Source organism: Patagioenas fasciata, chromosome 3 (assembly GCF_037038585.1).
Source record: "Patagioenas fasciata isolate bPatFas1 chromosome 3, bPatFas1.hap1, whole genome shotgun sequence".
Taxonomy (NCBI): Eukaryota; Metazoa; Chordata; class Aves; order Columbiformes; family Columbidae; genus Patagioenas; species Patagioenas fasciata.
This window is the reverse complement of record NC_092522.1, coordinates 94,216,671-94,232,574: the sequence shown is the minus strand read 5'-3', so window position 1 is coordinate 94,232,574 and position 15,904 is coordinate 94,216,671. Positions and strand designations below refer to the sequence as shown.

General features: G+C 35.2%; 1 protein-coding gene across 50 annotated transcripts in view; it reads left to right on the top strand.

The window, feature by feature from the left end:
• RIMS1 (regulating synaptic membrane exocytosis 1) overlaps nt 1-15,904 on the top strand; it is a 316,668-nt gene that overhangs the window by 170,892 nt on the left and 129,872 nt on the right. For all 50 annotated transcript variants that reach the window (XM_071806897.1, XM_071806904.1, XM_071806877.1 and 47 more), the window contains 4 exons: nt 6,045-6,112; nt 6,830-6,940; nt 7,472-7,571; nt 9,517-9,640. In XM_071806897.1, coding sequence (XP_071662998.1) covers nt 6,045-6,112; nt 6,830-6,940; nt 7,472-7,571; nt 9,517-9,640 — 403 coding nt within the window. The remainder of the gene's footprint in view (nt 1-6,044; nt 6,113-6,829; nt 6,941-7,471; nt 7,572-9,516; nt 9,641-15,904) is intronic.

The following is a 15,904-nucleotide window of genomic DNA, read 5'->3' as shown; positions in this document are numbered from 1 at the left end:
CTGAAGTGTTTGTTTTGTGCGAGAAAGAGTATGAAATTATTTATCTTCTAAACACAAAAGTAAGGAATAATGTTTATTTTCAGTGTGTGCTGGGTAAACCCAGGTTGTCAGTTACATAGATCTGAAAGCCTAGTGCTTAGTAAAGCTCCAGAGACGCTTTTTCAATGATCTTCTCTTACTCAGAAATTTAATTAAGGTCTAGAAAAGCAATTTTGTATCCCATCATTATATTAACGTGCCTACATAAATATTGGGTTGAGGGAATGATCTGAGAGGCTGGCTCTAGCTGTGAGAGCTACAGGGATCACAGAAATGTAGTGCCAGGTCTCTACTCCAAATATGTGTATCACATACGTGGAAATTGTCACCTGTATGGGGCACTAGTCTATATTTGAACTTTGGACTCTTACAATATGTTAGCATGCAGTGTATAGGACATATGCCAGCAGGGAAGTAAATCTAATGCAATTATATATTTTCTGTACAATATAAAACCTAAACTTCACAGTAATATGGTGCATTCTTCCCACATACTTTATGAGCCAGCCTGTCCTGGAAATGCATAAATTATAAAAGGACTTAAGTTCTGAACTGTGGGCATCCAAAGTGGGTTGATTTGAGAGCAAGGACGTAATGAGCATTTTTGTGAAGCTTTCTGTATAAATTGGTAATAGGTAGATTTTGAATTCTCTGCTTGTCACATAGATGTGAGGGCTGTCTGTCAAGCCAGGGTACTCATGTGCTTTCTCTTTATGTAGTTACTTAGCAGCTTCACTATAATGATTTAAGCATATGTTATCTGATGTGATAAAATAATTAGCTGGTTGGGTTTTTTTCCCTTGGCCATAGAAGTACTTTCTTGCTTCACAATGTGACTTGCCTCATCTGTAACAGCAGCCAGATGTTTTGATGGCAATAACAGTGTGCTAAAGACCAATAGCATGTAGAGTGGTCTTCTAACTCATGAAAACTCAGACTGTGAAGGAAGAAGGTAGTCAAGTTGGTACATGGAGTTTCTTTACATTTGTTTTAACTTTCTGTAGGTTGATATGTGGCTTCTAATCTTTACCTTGGGAAACAATTATCATTTCCATGAGATACTGAGCCAGTTCCATGGGAACTGTGGAAGATGTAACAGAGGATGTTCCAGGTCTTTGAGAAGCTTTTTTGTCTGTTTAATACAGGCTATATTTGACCCTAAAACTTAAGAAAAGTAAATAAATAAGTGGCTGTCACAGATGTTAATTACAGATATCTCGTCAGATTATTTAGGAAGCCAGTTTGCGCCTCAATTTTAGATACAGTCTCTGAAAAGAATTGTCTAAGTTTCCTAGTTACGTGATAGAACTGCTTTATTAATTAGCAGCTTCGTGTTAGGCAATTAAGTGCCTATCATGGGCTGGCTGACTTTTATCGTTAAACTGTCTGCTTCTTGTGTCAAGTAACTGCTGCGTCTGGGTTTGAGCAAAACACCAGCAGCGTGATCTTTGCTGAATATCAGTAGTCTCCAAATACAGCCTGGATGGATTTGGGAAAACATCTTGGAATATTGTATCTCCAATATTCAAGATTCTTTGGAAATCAGCACGACTGGTCATACACGATAATTGACTTTCTCATATTTTGTGCTTGTTTTCCCTTTGCAAGTGCGACAAGGCTGTAGTTTCCAGCACTTCTCAGCCTTGCAGGATTTCACTTGAAACTGCAGTATCCCAGCATGAGCTTTTGGTATGGGTTGTGCTGCTGAAGATGAGGTATTTTAGAGGGCTTTTTTTTTTTTTGTGGTGTGAATTTTGCTTTCACTTTATTTTGCAAGCCTGTTATGGATATGAAAACAAGAGCAATATGTTAGAGTTGTACTCCCGATCTTGAAATTTGGTTGAAGACTGCGAAAGACTTATTGAGGAAAAAAACCACATTTGTATCTTGAAAAAGTAGATTTATTATTAACGCTGTCTGTGTTCAAGAGTAAAGTAATCGAGCAGCAGCATGTTAACAGCAAAAATATTTCATTGCTGGCAGGGCACAACTTTTTAATTATTCCCTCAGGAAAAAAGGTTTTATAAATATGTACTTGTTTCACTCCATTACTTTTAAGTACATTATGTATTATAACTGCAAATGCATTTTTAATTTTATGCTTTAAGTTGAAATACATCTTTGTATGTTTTAGAAATATATCAGTAATGTACAAAAATAATGGTACTGTATATTTTCAGAGGCTTACTATTTTGACATGTTTTGATGTTTTTATGTTTAAAGCATTGTTTAAGAGCAGTTTAAGCCTGTAAATCAATTATTTATTAGTTTGAAAAGTTGGGGGTTTTTGTCTACGTATTGTCTTAAATTTGTCTTATATTACTAGTTATTTTTAGTAACTTTTACCAGTGGAAAGCGTAGTCCGTGTGTAGGTCTTTGTTGTTTTGAGTTTGGTGGAGTTTTTTTGAGAAAATCTGAAATTCTGAAACTATGCTCTTAGACTGTAAGTTTTTGCATATTACTTATCTATTCCTGAATCTCTATAATACTAGTTCAGTGGAATTATTTTGTGTAAATAAACAGTCACTTCTAGGGTGTGGCAATGCAAGAATGGCATAAATAGGTATTGAGTAAAGAAGCAGCAATGACGTAGGATGAGGAAGGAGAAATTATTTTTAAAAACATAGCTGTAACAGAGTACTTAACTGCAGATGTCAAGACCGTAGTGCCAGTGTTGCTGGTTTATTTTTCAAGCTCATTTGTGGATTTTGTTCCTTTATGTTTTAATTTGTTTATTCAATTCTATGAGTGTTTATGAATGTGGTTTAACTGACACTTGCCATTGTAAAACCCTTTTTACAGTCAGAGATTCATCTAAAATTTGCATGCCAGAGGTCTATTCCATACTGAATTTTAAGGCGAATTAAAAAATTTAGTCACTTTTCAAGAACATGGACTTTCTTATTTTTTTCTGCCAAATTAATGTATTTTTGCAGCTTTAAAAGTATTTACCACATTGTAGACATATCACTTTCATTCAATAATTTTTATTTGCAAGCTACCTTTATGCATTCTTGGTGTCTCGTTTGTGTGTGCTCCACCGCAGTACATCTCCACGCGGCCACATTTGCAGCGCAGTGCAGCAGAGGGCAGAAGGACCATGGCCGTGGCCATGGCCACCTGTGGTGGATGTAGCTGGTGGCTTGGAATTTACCGAATTGAGGAACAGATAGGAGGGGTGAAAGGGACGGAAAGCAAAAAGTTTATGTGTGAGGAGGACGTGGTTGTAAGGATGTAGCGTATTATCATGGGGCATGTGGGGAAGGAGGGATTAAAGTACACAACTTAAAGAGAAGACACCAAAGCCAGGAGCAGAAGGAGACTGAAGATGGAAGATGGCAACAAAAGTAGAGAGGGAAGAAAGGCAGCAAAGAGCAGGTAGCTGGTGAGGAGGGAAAGAAGACAGATGAGAGGATCTTGCTGCAGCAGGAACTTGGTGGGGAGGATGCTGCTATAGATGCACGAATCAGGTGATCACGGGTTTGCAATAACCAGGAGGAAGAGCAGCGGGGACATTCGGACCCAGAAGCTGAAGCTGGGGAAGGAGGAAAGGAGAGGAGGGAGCAATGGGGACAAGAGCAGAAATGTCTCTGAGTGCTTGGACACACACCTCTGCATGCTGAAGCTGACATTTGTTCCCACCTGAATGTTTCTCCATCACTGAGCAATTAGCTGTGAAACACAGAGGCAGAGTGTGTTGTGTTTTGTGCAGCAGGTCAGCTCACACAGGATGCACCTGCTTCTTGGTGTTATGCTGAGTCCCGTAATGAAAACTGGAGAGCTCTGTGCCACAGGGCCTGGCTTACTGCTGGCACTTGGCGAGGCAGTCTGGTTTGTGAATTTGTTGTTCTTGTTGCAATTTTGAAGTCCATAAAGGGGCAAGGAATGACGTTAAAAATAAAACTGAAAAATCTTTAATGTGAAGTTAAGCTCTGCAAAATGGCAGTAGCTAATGCAACCACAAACTGTCTTGTGTGGTTGTGCATGTGATTATAGTAACCTGTTTAAAAACAGGCTTGTGCATATGATCATGTAGATGGTAAGCTATTAAAGATTTTATGGGTTATAAAGAGCAGCACAAAAAAAGTCAAAAAATAATAAACTGTTTGATTAAATATATTTTTTTTCTTGCCAGAGGCATGCTTTGTTTAGGCTTCTGTTGGATGTCTGTGTGCTAGTAAGAATACTCATCTAATAGTAGTGTTACAGAGACGTACTTTCTAAAATAAGATAGTGAAGATATATTGCCTAAAGTCTAGATAATAAATAAAATATGTTTTCTGAAGACATGGAACGTATCAAGAGTGCAAAAGGCATTGGCAATAAGTATTTAGCTTTGATGATAAAGTAGGTTTTTTTACTCAGTGGCTTTTAGATGATTATTAAAGAGTTTGTAGGAATGCTTTCAGGAGAGCGAATGAAGAGTTGTTTCATAACAAAACTAACTCTGGGACATAATAATTTTAAGACTTGAAAATAAAAAATCACTTGTAAATTCAGGAAGTGGTATTATTAAACTGTTCCACTAATATTTCAAATGAGCAAGCTTCTCTGCGTAAGTCAGAGTGAAAAACACCTGGAGTACAGATGTGGGTGTAAACCTCAGTGAGAGGCGGTTGTATATCCCTCAGGGTATAAAACTGTCTCTGAAGTGGTAGTTTAGATTTTGGTTTGGTGAGGGTTTTGTTTGTTCAAGTGTTTAAAGGCATTGTAAACTAAATGGCAGAATCCTTTACTTTTTCTCAGATAAGATTAAAAAATACCTCTTGGTTATTTCAGATCAAACTTTTATATACTAGTGTTATTGCAAGAAAACAATTAGAAACAGTTGTCGTTCTCATTTCTAATGACACTATTGCCACACTGTGGCAATGCCCGAAGGGATGAAATAATGCCAAGGTTCAGAGCTCACAGGTATTATATATTCTCTTTCAAACTAGCACAGAAATACTTCAGCTTGTTCCTGCTGTATCAGTCTCACATTTATCCTTCTGTTGGATCTATTCTGGCCTTCCTCATTCTTCTGTGTCCTTCCCAATATCACCTGCACCCTTCCTCTTTGTAAAGAAAATTACACTCTGAATTGCACTGCCTGATAGTCTTCCTCTTGCAATTCCTGCCTCCTTTTCCTTCTTGGAACACATCAGTCTCTATCACAGACAACTGCCACTGAAGTTGGTAGTTTTTTGCTACCAGATCATCCTTCTGCAGCTGTAATATATCAAGTCAAACTGTGGTTTCCTTAGCTTTCCATAAAGACTTATATACTCTCCGTGGTCTTATACTCTGCCACCGTTTCTGCCAAACCCTCCCCACGGTTCCCCTGCTTGACCCGATGAGCTCATGGCTTTCAGACTGCTGTAATTCATGGGTATATTCTTGATGTACATGCTATGTAAATTTGTCCCCAGTGAAATGGAAGATTGCAACCTCGTATCTGCTGTTGGCACTGTTTGCTCTGTTTGTGTGGCTGTTTTGCCCCGTAGTCTATTACCCTTCACCAGCTCCTGTGTCTCTCTGTCTCTACAATACCTTTTGTCACAGTATTGATCAACTACTTGGTAGATTCTTGAGTGTGGTTGACTGTTCTGTCCTTAACTATAGCAAAGTGCCTATTTTGTGGAGTATTCTCTCTCGTGTCATCATTAGCCGTAGTCCTGTGTGTTTGTTATGGAGACAGGGGGAAGAGGAGGGCGATGCACTGGGGTCTGTTCTTGGAAGATGACTGGGCAAAGTCAAAAACAGCTGGAGTGCACAACCGATTCTGAGGTGCAATTCGTGAAAAAGCAGAGGTCCTAATAAATGCATTGCTATGTGGGTTTGTTTTTATATTATTAGGCTACGTTATTTTCAAACTGTTATAAGTTAATTTGAATTATAATACAGGTTTTATATTTGCTTCACCAAACTATTGCGCAATAAAATTCCTGCATGTAGAAGTGATCATTCGTAGGTATTTCTCTCTTTGAGAGATTACACATTTCTTTCTATTCCTGTTCTTCCAGGTGACTTGGATTATTACTGGCTGGATCCTGCCACGTGGCACAGCAGGGAGACATCCCCTATTAGTTCGGTAAGAAGTAGGGAAAAAGAGGTCCATGAGTATGAATTTAAATGTTTGCTGATTATTTCCACTTAACATAGATACATTTTTTTGTTAAAAATGTTCTATACAAATTATATGAAAATTTGGTTCAGTGGATCATGGAAATTTCAGAAAGAAGTTTTCATCTAAATGTGTACTAGTAAAATTGACCGAACTTTAACTTCAATTTAATTATTTTATAGACATGATACTAGATTTCACTGTATGCTGGCAGAAATTAGTGACTTTTTCTATTGACTTGGAGTGGGAAAGGATTATTTGGATTTTTCCCTATATAGTGAACCCATGTTAGAGCTGTATGACATGTACGTAATTCTAAAGAACAGAATTTATGGATGTGCTTTTCAGAGTCAGGGAATTTAAAAGTAAATTATTAGTTTTATTACCTAAGGTATGTTTTAAATGTGCAATTGTATTGACCTTTGAATTGTATTATAATTCTATATGAACACTTAGTGCTAAGATTTTTTTTACAGTGGGCATAAATATCTAGTGAAGCCAGAGTCCAAAAGATATAATAACAGAAAGCTCAGGTACAATATGTAACACTTCTGAAGGATGTTTGTGTCTACCATAACATAATGACCCAAAAACTGTATTGGTTTATAAATGTGCCTCTAAATAAAGGAAGATGGTTGCACTTCTTTAATTCCACTGCTTGTTTGTTTTTTTTTTTTTTAACAGCATCCAGTAACGTGGCAGCCTTCTAAAGAGGGAGATCGCTTAATTGGGCGTGTTATTCTTAACAAGAGAACAACCATGCCAAAAGAATCAGGTGCATTATTGGGGCTAAAAGTAAGTGTTCCATGGCTTATGTGGCAAATGAAAGAAACTTCCACTGACCTTAGACCTAGAGGTCTAACACATTACATCAGAGGACTTTCCAATTGTGTGGTCGTTTGTCAAAAATATATTCCTTATTTTTAGTAAGTTTTGTATGTTATACAGGTAAGTTATCTTTCTCTGCAGTCTTCCATTTATCCATGGCATAGGGGCTGAAACGTTTTGATTAACAAGTGTGTGTTTATTCAGATTTCTGTCTGCAAGACATACACTGCACATTGCACTGCGCTAATAGAGCCCTGCCTTTTCTAGCTCTACTGTTTGCATTTCAGTCAAGTAATTCACCTCATAATCCACATACATAAATGTCATCCAGATGCAAATGTTTACAAGGTCAGTGTTTAAAATCCACACAACCATAGTAGATTCGCTTATGCATATTTTAAGTTTAATTTTAAAAATAATGTGAAAACTGATCTGTCTTTATGCTGTATCTGATGTCTGGTTTCTGGCTTGGAAACTCACAAATTTATGATTAACCAGGTTGTTGGGGGAAAAATGACAGAATTGGGACGACTCGGTGCCTTCATTACCAAAGTGAAGAAAGGTAGCTTGGCTGATGTGGTGGGGCATCTCAGAGCAGGTAAATCAATCAGTTGCATACAAGATAGATTGTCTTTTAATTATGGCTTTGTAATGCAGCAGTTAAAGTAAATTAACATTGATCATGCAATGTGCTAATATTTTTTAAATACAAGACAATACTGTAAAGTTGTTATGGAATGCCACAGTTGCCTACATTTCTAATGTATTATTAACTCGTATTGCTTGACTGTGAGCAAAATACAAGACAATCCTGATCAGTGCTGGTGTCAGGCCTGAGTGTTACTGGTAAATTTTTGCTTGCTAGCTCAGGACCTGCTTGTTACACTCTACAGAATCAATGCAAACATTTTTAAAAATTGTTTCATTATGGCAAACACAACTCACTATACTTTTTTTTTTACTTTACTTGCACTATAGTGTCACCTGAAGGATGATTCAGTATGTACACAATGGACTTTATTAGTGCTTCTTTAATGTGAATTGTCCCCCAAAAAGCAAACCAAAACAAAAACGTCCCAATAAAATTATCTTGAAATATTTCATTTACGTAAGATGTGTATACATATATTTGTAGTTTATATACTCCAAATAAGTGGCTGTGCTGTTGGCAATTTTCAAGCTTCTAAACCAAGCAAGAACTATGCACAGCAGTTGGTTTCCAAAAGTACTTCTTAGTAGTTTATATTTTTACCATGACTCTAAGCAATATTTTTCAACTGTTGTCTTAGCAAACCAAAGTCTATGCGATGCCTTCTTAGGAATCCAGAAGTTCCTATGACAGCTTGTATGAATTTAGGATAATTGCATGAAGCAAATAGTCATAAAGAAGTAGGAAAGATAAGTCTCTAAAAATGTCTTACTTTGTTTTGACATTGGTTAATTTTTTTTTGTCCAAGTTAATATACATGGAGCCAATAGCACAAGTTATTATAGTTTCTTATAGATTTTAACTGCAGATTATAATTACAGAAAATAAGTTTATCTCCACTAATCTTGAAGTATTTAGACTGACATATTAATATTACTTTCCTAATGTCTGGTCTAGGTCATTTTTTAAGTCAAAGCTATTTTTAATTTCTCAAAAGTTTTTAGAGCCAAAATGATTTCACAGAAAACTACGTTGTTTTGTACAGGTTTTCAATGAATGGGAGTCTATTCATCCTATTGTATTTGACTAAAACACACACACACAAAAAGCCGTGGATGAGTCCTTGATGTTAGGAAAACACGCCTTTTTGTCTTTATGGAAAACCTCCAAAATCTGACTAGTTGATAAATCTTTGAGTAATTGTACAGAACTCATAAATTTTAACAAAGGCAAATCTGAAGTCTTGCATCAGGAACAGAATAAGCCAGTACAACAGTAAGCACTAGGAACCAATGAGCCAGAAAGCAGCTTGGCAGAGAAGTGTCTGGAGGTGCTGGAGGACAGTAAGTTGAACATGACTAAATAACTTTTACATCATGTTTTCTCTTCTGTCTACCCTGACATCCTCAGGAGACAGTGACTCACTCTTTGCTTTTATTTTTGGTTTGTTTGAGATAGACAGTGAAGACTGCCCTTTACTTTGTAGAGAAATCAAATTACACAGTATATAGATTGTAATAAAATGTCACGATTTTAAAAGGTTTAACAGTAGGTATTTATAGTTTTGATTTTGGAAGATTAACCTGGTTTATTTTGCTAGTTAAAAAGGAACCTTTAAAAAGAGTCTTCCATTTCATAGCACAATAACAGGTCCTGTATTATTTTGAAAATACATAAGATGTTTGCACAAGTGGTTTCTTTAATATGTTTTCCATGTACAAATTGCAGTTGAGTTCTGAGAAAGGAGCCTTGATAGTGTCTCAAAAATATTTTTGGGTTTCAGCACAGCTCTTGAAACGATTTTGGGCAATGTTACTTGATTATATAGATTTCATAAATGTTTCACACTTTGTAAAAGAATGTAAAATGAGATAAACTTCTCTTTAAATTCAAGGGGATGAAGTTCTAGAATGGAATGGTAAACCCTTGCCTGGAGCTACAAATGAAGAAGTTTACAACATTATTTTAGAATCAAAATCAGAACCTCAAGTTGAAATTATTGTTTCAAGACCTATTGGGTAAGGCTAAAGACTTACTCCTTAAGCACAGTTATTACTTCTACTAATGGGACTTTTAAATGGACTATTTGTGAGTTCGTTATTTTTTATCTCATAATAATGGAATATGATTCACTTTGTATTATTGCAGTGATATATATTTATATATAATTGTTGTTCTCTGTATAGTCAAAGTACTAACAAGATTTTTGCCAAGTGACAAGGGAAAATTGGTGGCTCAAGTGTACCTGTGCATGAGAAAAATCTGGTTTTCAAACTTGTAGCTTCACTAAATCAGAATAACTTGTATGAGTCTTCATGAGTAGAATGAAGCATCAGCAAACATTTGGCATTGCAGGATTTTAATAAGTCCATGGTAGTAGGTTTTAAAAAGGCCTCCTTTAAAGAGCCAAAAAAAGGAAACCCCAAAGCTCTTAGTTGAAAACACTGTATTTAGCCTTAAAAGATACTATCATTAGAATCAAAAGTGGAAACAAAAAATAATTAATTAGCATTAATGTGTTATGTTTATGATATTAATTCTTATTTATTATAAATCCAAGTTTGAGGTTTTGTGATAACAATTCTTATATTCTTGATTTCCCAAATAAGCCTTAGAAAGTTCATAAAATGTGCTTGAGTTTATAAGATCAGTGGGTTTGGCCCTGCATTTGTCACAATTGATTTATTGATATTCTACACTCCTTCCCTGAAAATGACTCTATTGGGACTGTTTTGAGCTAAGTCTTACAGGATTGAATAAGAATTGTAAAATGTAAATTCACATTTATATTGCAGAACAGAGTCACATGATTAACAATAAAAAGTGACTCTGGGGGAGTTTAAAAAAAATAGCAGTTGCCACCTGCCCTGTAGTTTGCCACCTGCCCAATTTTCATATACACTTATTGTAAGTCTCTAAATACCACTATCCTGTAGGCAGATGGTAAACTGTTTCCTCCTTATGAATGCATGATTATTTCATTTTGAGTTTGGTAGTTCTAATTAGTATTATATTTTTCATCTTTCTCAAATACAATAAATTTTCTATTTTAGAAACAAAAAACACCATTAATTTTCCTTCTGACTGAACCGTTCTTCTTTTACATTTATTTTGCGTCAACTTTTTATTTTAGCTTTGTCTACACTGTGCAAGTGTAGGTATATTTTGTAAATTAGTTCTCCCTTTTTAACGGCAATCACTATTAACAGTACTTAAATAAAATTAACATTCAGTGCTAATTAGAGTTGTGAGTTTGACCTTCTAATGGAAAGTGAAAGCTTGATGCAATAGTAGTGGTTGTTAAAGGCTAAAATTATCATCCAGGTGGAGACTGTTGGGAAGCAGAAACATGATTTTACATTCTTTAGTCAGATAACTTAGGAGACATTCGTGACTGAAAATTGCAAATTCAGTCCTATGTCTTTGTAATTAAAAATAAAATGCCATAAGGAGATTTTTGGAAGTCTGGTTTCTATGTTTAAATCAGAAATATGTTGATACTGGACCTGACTTGACCTCCATGTCTCAATTGAAGAAAGCCTGAAAATTTATTTGTACAAATGATGTAAATGAAGAGTGCTAGATTAATATTTTAAATAATGAACCTTAGATATAGTTATTGCTATCAGCATATTTGCAAATGGCAGCATATCCTTAAACTTCTAAGATAACTTCATTATTATACCAATTGAACTATTATAGCTTATAAATTTGATAAACCTAATAACTTCCAAATATGAAGTACAAGGTGACCAGATTCCAGTGACATATTATTAGAGAAAAATTGAGAGAAAATACCACAACTGTTGGAACTGATACATAGAACATGAATTGCATTCAAAATCAAAGAATGTTTCTGAATCTCAGCAGATTAAAAAGTGCACCCAGAAATAGTACCAATAAAATGTGAAGTTCTACTTTGGATTACCCATGCATTTTTTTTTTTTCCAGACATAGACAAAAATGGAGCACAACAAGTTGTGCTTTTATTTTGAGATAAATGGAGTATTAGCACAGAGATTTTTACATATTATAATAAGACTATTTCTATAGATTTGTGTTCTGATTGATTTTTTTGTTGTTGTTACTTGAGTTTAGTTTGGTTTGGTTGTTTTTTGAGAAGAGCAAATAAATATCCTATAGTGACTAGAGCATATAGCTCCAAAATGTAAAGCTTTTTCCTTTTTCCAGCAGCAATGAATCAAAGTCCTATTGTTTTCTATCAGATTGAGATTTACCTGTCTGTCATCTTAAAAGAAGAAAAAATATCAGACATTGTAAAATGAAGGAAATCCTGATATTAGTTAATTAGAAAGAGCATACTTCACAGGATTTTTTCTTTAATAATTATAAAATTATAATCTGTGTAAATTGTGTTACACAATGGGAAATAGTTTGTAGCATTAACAGATTACTTCCCTTCCCACAAGCTTCTCCTTGTCTTGTTATCCAAACTTTGAGATTGTTTCAAATTCATGAGAGGGAATTTTTTTTAATCCAACAAATCTAGTATGTCAAAGTTTATGTCTACTTTAGGTGCTGAGTCATCAAAATCGAAGCTGCTTTGATCCAGCATTCAGTGGTAACGCATTACACGTACAATTCCTGAGAGGAAACAGGTTCCCGAAAGACCTGATAAATTATATTTTGTCTGCATAATTTAAGTGTTTTCATCTCTCAGTATTAATAATGCAAATAATGTACTAGCACTTTTAATGGCCTTGATTTAAAAAGTCCTAGCATATTAGGTCTAAAAAGCCCAAATATGACACAGTTTGGCTTAAGTGAATAATGGGAGGTCTGAAAGCCCATGCATTAGACTGCCCACAAATAAGGCTCCTAGTTACAAAATTGATGTCTAAACAGTTTTCCCAGTCCTGTAAATTTGGATTTTGGTGTCTACCAGCAAATGTAATTTTGAGTAATGGATAATTGTAGGATGTTTATTAGAGAAAAATGTGAAACATGTAACACTATTAGCAGATGAAGGCATAACAACAATAAACAGTATTACCACAATAGTACCGTGAAAACTCCATAGAAACTAATTGATGCTAATGATTGCAACACAAGGTAGATAAGAAACCTATAAAAAGTAGAATTAATGGGTTGGCTATCTAAATATGAGGGGAGGAATTACCTATGAATATGCATACAATGTGAGAGGTACATAGAAAATCCTCTGGCAGAAAGCTTTTTGGAGAAGAAACCCGGCATGGTCACTGCCTCACCACCTCGTGTGTTCTCGGGTGAGCTCTATGGGATAGTGCAGGTAAAACAAATGGGTTTTTTTCATTTGTCTCTATTCTCTTGGTCATATGCCAACTATCTTTGCTTGGATTTCCACAGATAATACTGCCAAAATTGTTGTTTCTCTAGTGTGCTTCAGCTCCTCTGTGCAGGAACTGCTACTGTGCTCTCGGTCCCCATGAGGAGGTTGAACCTCCATCATAAACCGGGCAGTACTGAATTCCAGAGAGTTGCTGAAGTAATGTAATTAGTGCAAACTGCACATTGGTTTACAGGTTCTGATGGGAAGAAATGGTTTTGGAAATGGGAGGATGAGCACTGGGGACAGCTAGTCGGACGCTCTGAAAATTCTGTAGGGTGTCCTGGACGATGCTTCTGTCCCTACAGCAAGCTAAAAAAACATGGGTTACAACCACATCTGAATTTGGTTTGTCTTCAGTGATCAAGCTCTTTACTAAAGCCCTCAGAGAAATTATAGCTGTTCCTGCGTTTTACAATATAGTGATCCTCACAAACCATGTATCTGCGCAGAGTAGTCTCAACTGAAGTTATACTTTGATTTAATTTATGTGTTCATGGAGATGTGGGAGGATCAGACAAAAGATAATCATATATAACATCACATAAGGCAAAATACCTTTGCCTTCCAAGGCAGGGATAGAGAAACAAAGTTCAGTGTCGGCAGCTCTTTACTGGATGAGTCTCAAATTACTTTTCTGATGTTCATATTGCTCTGAAAGGGGAGTAACATTTTGTTACTATATTAAATGAGTGGTCATGCAACTTCTTATTTTGTTTTTACCATTTGCTTTTACTAGTCTGGTTTTGAATATTTTAAGTCATGAGCTACTATTGCTTCAGAAGAGCTTTTTTTTGTAAATCATAGCGTCTGAATATTTTCTGCAATCCAAAAGTAAAAGCAGGCTAGATAACACTAATTTTCTTCCATAACAGATTTTACATTGTTTCTTTTTCAAATGTCCATTCTTTAATTAAGATGCCAAATTTTTTTAAAAATACCACCCATACATTTGAGAAAGTCTAATACACCTGTTATTTTTCTTGTGCACATGTGACAGAAGCATAGCTTTAGATTACTTCATGTACTTTTTGAAATCAAAAGCAGAAATGTTACAGAGGTTGTTCGAATACTCTGCCATGAATGATCAGCACTGCATTGCATTATTTATTTATTCATTTTATTTTTGTATCCTGCAGTTCAGTGTGGAGCTGTACCTAAACAAGATAAATATATTAGAGAAGAGATTTTCTGGCAATATATTTTTTATATATGTGCGCATACAGACACATGCATTATATATATTCTTTTAAAATATATGCCCAAATAACATATATTTTAGATAAAGAAATTATATATTTTTTAAAAAAAGGTGTCCATTGTACTATAAAGATTTCTAGATTTCAAATAATAATTGTATTGCAAACCATGCTTTTTGTTTGGAGTTGAAATTGATGCACTAGTTTCCACTGTTCTTCTCAGGTTTTGATAAGAATTGCAAGAAGTTAAGACAAGTACATTTAAAAAAATTGTAATTTCAGTTCTTTCCTGTCTGATGAGTAAGTCTTAGAAAGGTCTGATTATTTTTGTCATTTATCTTCACCTGGTGAGGAATTTTGTATCACCAGCTCTAAGTAAGGAAACTATGCTCAACTTGACCATTTTATTCATGGTGTGGCATCTTTATTCCAGTGTCTGGTTTTACCTCTTATAAACTGTGTGGATCTAATATGTTGATTTATTATTAGACTTTTCTGTGTTGGTCTAATAGTGTGAGGGTGCCTTAGTGAGTTCTTAAGTCCTTATATATGTAATTAATATTTGAGGCTTATTTTTTGCCTATTTGTCTACTGTATTTTCAACAATAGAAAAAAATCCAAACAAAATTACTTTTAGTGTCTTTTGTCACCCCTCCATGGATGATGAAACTTGACACTATAGTTGCACTTTCCATGTTGAAACACTTATTGCACATATGCGCCTCTGTTTAGGTATCCTAAACATGATGGTATTACAAACAATGCTATACTGCAGATGAGAGTGTTTGTATTCTAACACAAAAAAATTATAAACTTAATGTTGTATTGAAGAGAAAAATCAGTTTGAATATGGTAAATAAATATTTCAGACTGCTGAGAATTGCCCAGAAAATTCTGCCCAGGAAGGAGAGAAAATGTTAAAGAGGAAGAAGCCTGCACAGCAGCCCTGCTGTGGAGAGGTCATGAATCTGTTTATATGTTTGTGAAGTAGTACTATGCCTTGTCAACAATGAGTAGTTCGGTTATATTTCCATGAGTTTGAGGAAGACAAATTGCTATGGAATTACGAAGCCAAGGCAAAGAGAAGCACATTCTTGTTCAGTTATGTGAGACGTAAGCTGATGTGAGACATTAGCTTGGCACTGAAATAGTCGTTTTTAAAATGTGGGCACCAGAAGTTTAAATTTCAGGACATTAAAAGTGTGTTTAAGACTAATCGATTGGACAGTGTTATATTCCTTTTCAGACTTGAGAGTCTTGTCTAGGTATATGAAAGTCACTTACGAAAAAGAAAAGTCTTAGTTTTATTGACTTCCAAGTCAGTAAGATAATGTTTTGCCAAACAGAGAAATGCCTGAATACCTTTAAAATGCTCAGTTTTGAACTTAAAATCTTGTAAATGCTCTACAGAAATGTTGTTGTAATTCCAATTTCAGATTGTTATGTATAGATGAAAATATTTAGGAGTTTCCATTTTCCTGCTCTGCTGTTTTGCTAACATTTCTACAGTAACAGTTGTTTCTTGCTCTTGCAATATATTTTTAATGAATGCTGAGAACAGAAGAGAGCCAGCAGCTGGCATCATCCAGATTTTGATGGAAGAGTAAACTTGTTGATGGCAAAATTTTGATAGATGCATGTGGACTTAACTAGCTTGATTTTGCTTATACCTGTGTATGTGCTGGGTATGTGTATGTCAAAAAATGTCCATACCTAATAATAATATGATTTGATTTTTTTTGTAGCCTATGAAG